General features: G+C 47.0%; 1 protein-coding gene across 1 annotated transcript in view; it reads left to right on the plus strand.

Annotated features, from left to right (window-relative positions):
- The first annotated feature begins 791 nt into the window (after nucleotides 1-791).
- LOC143277129 (uncharacterized) overlaps nucleotides 792-2474 on the plus strand; it is a 25294-nt gene continuing 23611 nt past the window's right edge. The window contains exons 1-2 of the mRNA XM_076581870.1: nucleotides 792-995; nucleotides 1348-1457. Coding sequence (XP_076437985.1) covers nucleotides 957-995; nucleotides 1348-1457 — 149 coding nt within the window. The 5' untranslated portion in view covers nucleotides 792-956. The remainder of the gene's footprint in view (nucleotides 996-1347; nucleotides 1458-2474) is intronic.

Raw genomic sequence — 2474 nt, forward strand, 5'->3', positions numbered from 1 at the left:
GTGTTTTCACTCGCAGTTGTGATGATGGCACTGGCCCGCGCGCCCGCGTGTTGTTCAACAGACTTACAGGCACAGGACAGAAAATTGGTTGTTCATGCTTGGTTCATGTTTGGCTCTGGAGGTCTGTGCGGTATTCTTGATGGAGGCTCGATCTGGTGTCTAGCGAGACGAACACATTGGTTTAAGCAGCGAGTTTTACCTGCATGACAGACTATCGCCTGTCACACGCATGTGTGCGTGCACACACGCACGCGCGCGCGCGCGCGCACACACACACACACACAGAAACACACACACAGTGACACGCATGCATGCATGCACATACGCACGACCGCACGCACGCACGCATGAAAAGAGATCGGACCCGCACTATATTAAATCTTCGGCGCTTGTAAATAAACAGGAGTGGTGGGGGAGGTGGGGCTTGGGAGGGGAGTGGCGGAAGGAGACAAAAGCGGTGCTTTCAATCCGTTCTAAAAATTTCACAAGTCCACCACCCCCACAGTAGTTCAGATTCGGGAGAGCACGCTTGCCGCTGGTGAGAACACTCCAAGGCGTGTTCAAAAATCCTTTTTTGGAAGTGGGAATCAACCGGTTCAGTAAACTTTTATACCCATTTCGGGCAATGAAATATCATTCAGCTCTCAAAGAAAGCCGACACTCGGCGCCGCCTGTCCCGGAATCCCTGACATAATGTGAAACTTATTGACTTAGTGCCAGACGTGTCTTTCAATTTTTAGTCCACTTTCAGTGCCATGAGGAGTGTCAGTCACACGTGCAGTTGTCAACGAACGTCATGGTCGGCGAGAAGAGAGCTTTCTTTTAAGGAATTAGATGTTGCTTTTAAGTCAAAAGATACAGACACTTAGTGACAGGGTAGGCCTTCTTATACCTTCGACGACGTTGGACACTAAATCAGCGGACACAAGCGCAAGTCCAAGTCTACACAAAGAACGATGATGACTGTGCGTTATTATGGAAGAAAAATTAGCAAGGTGATTAATGGCATATCTTCTAAGCCGGATTTAACTGGCTGTAATTTCCAGGCAGAAAAAAATCGTGAATTTTATATGGCCATCAAAGGATGGGTTTAAACTGTCAAATGTCATAAACCAGTGGAACATAAAAAAAAAGAAAAAAAAAAGATCACAAATAAGAAATAGAATAATTAATTTAAAAAACAACAAATCCACCATTATAAGTGAGTGAAGAAAGTTTGATATGTAATTAATCAAAATAATGACGACTGTTCTTTTTCATATCAACTTGATTCGTGCATGCGTGCGTGCGTGTGTGTGTGTGTGCGCGCGCGCACGCTCGTGCATGCGTGTGTGTGTGTGTGTGTAGATTGTTGCAGCATGCGTGCTGGCGACAGTGGGAACAGCGCTGATGACAGCCTCCAAGACCAGCCTGCTCTACTTGTGGACGCTGAGGTCCACAACACCTCTCAGTCAGTGGTCAGTGGTTTCTGTTCTCTTGGTGATGGTATGATAATTATACAGCGCCTGTCCTCGTGAGGTCCACTATACCTCTGTCATTGCTCAGTGGTTTCTGTTCTCTTGGTGATGGTATGATAATTATACAGCGCCTGTCCTCGTGAGGTCCACTATACCTCTGTCATTGCTCAGTGGTTTCTGTTCTCTTGGTGATGTATGATAATTGTAGAGCGCCTGTTCTCGTGAGGACTACTACACCTCTCAGTGGTCGGTGTCAGTGGTTTCTGTTCTCTTGGTGATGGTATGATATTTATACAGCGCCTGTCATCGGTCAGAGACCAAACTCTACGCGCTTTACAAACACGGAGTCATTTGCACAACAGGCTGCCTACCTGGGTAGAGCCGACTGACACCTGCCATTGGGCGCTCATCATTCGTTTCCTGTGTCATTCAATCAGGTTTCAGTCACGCACGCACGCACACGCGCGCGCGCACACACATACACACAAACACACACCGCGCGCGCGCGCAACAGTTTACGTATATGACCGTTTTGTTTATTTACCCCGCCATGTAGGCAGCCATACCCGGTTTTCGGGGGTGTGGATTATGGATGCCGCTGACATGGATTACAGGGTGTTGAATGTGCGTATTTGATCTTCTCTGCGTATACACTAGCGTGTCTGCACATGATATGTTGACCTGCTGAGATCGGAAAAATCTCCACATTTAAACCACCTGGTGCGATGGGATTCGAACTCGGGAAACTCCGGCTAGAATCCAGCGCCTAACCATTTGACCATAACCCCCGTCCTATCTTACAGCTGCTTGTTTTTTTTTCAGTGTTCTTGTTGGTTTTTGTAGTGTTGTTAGCAACGTCCATCATTGGGTTTCGAAGTTTCTCGATGTGAACGCTATCGTAATATCACGTGATGAAAGATAATGCCCAATAATGTAATTTGTCAGTATCAGTATCAGTAGCTCAAGGAGGCGTCACTGCGTTCGGTTAAATCCATATACGCTACACCACATCTGCCA

This window comes from Babylonia areolata, chromosome 2, assembly GCF_041734735.1.
Source record: "Babylonia areolata isolate BAREFJ2019XMU chromosome 2, ASM4173473v1, whole genome shotgun sequence".
Taxonomy (NCBI): domain Eukaryota; kingdom Metazoa; phylum Mollusca; class Gastropoda; order Neogastropoda; family Buccinidae; genus Babylonia; species Babylonia areolata.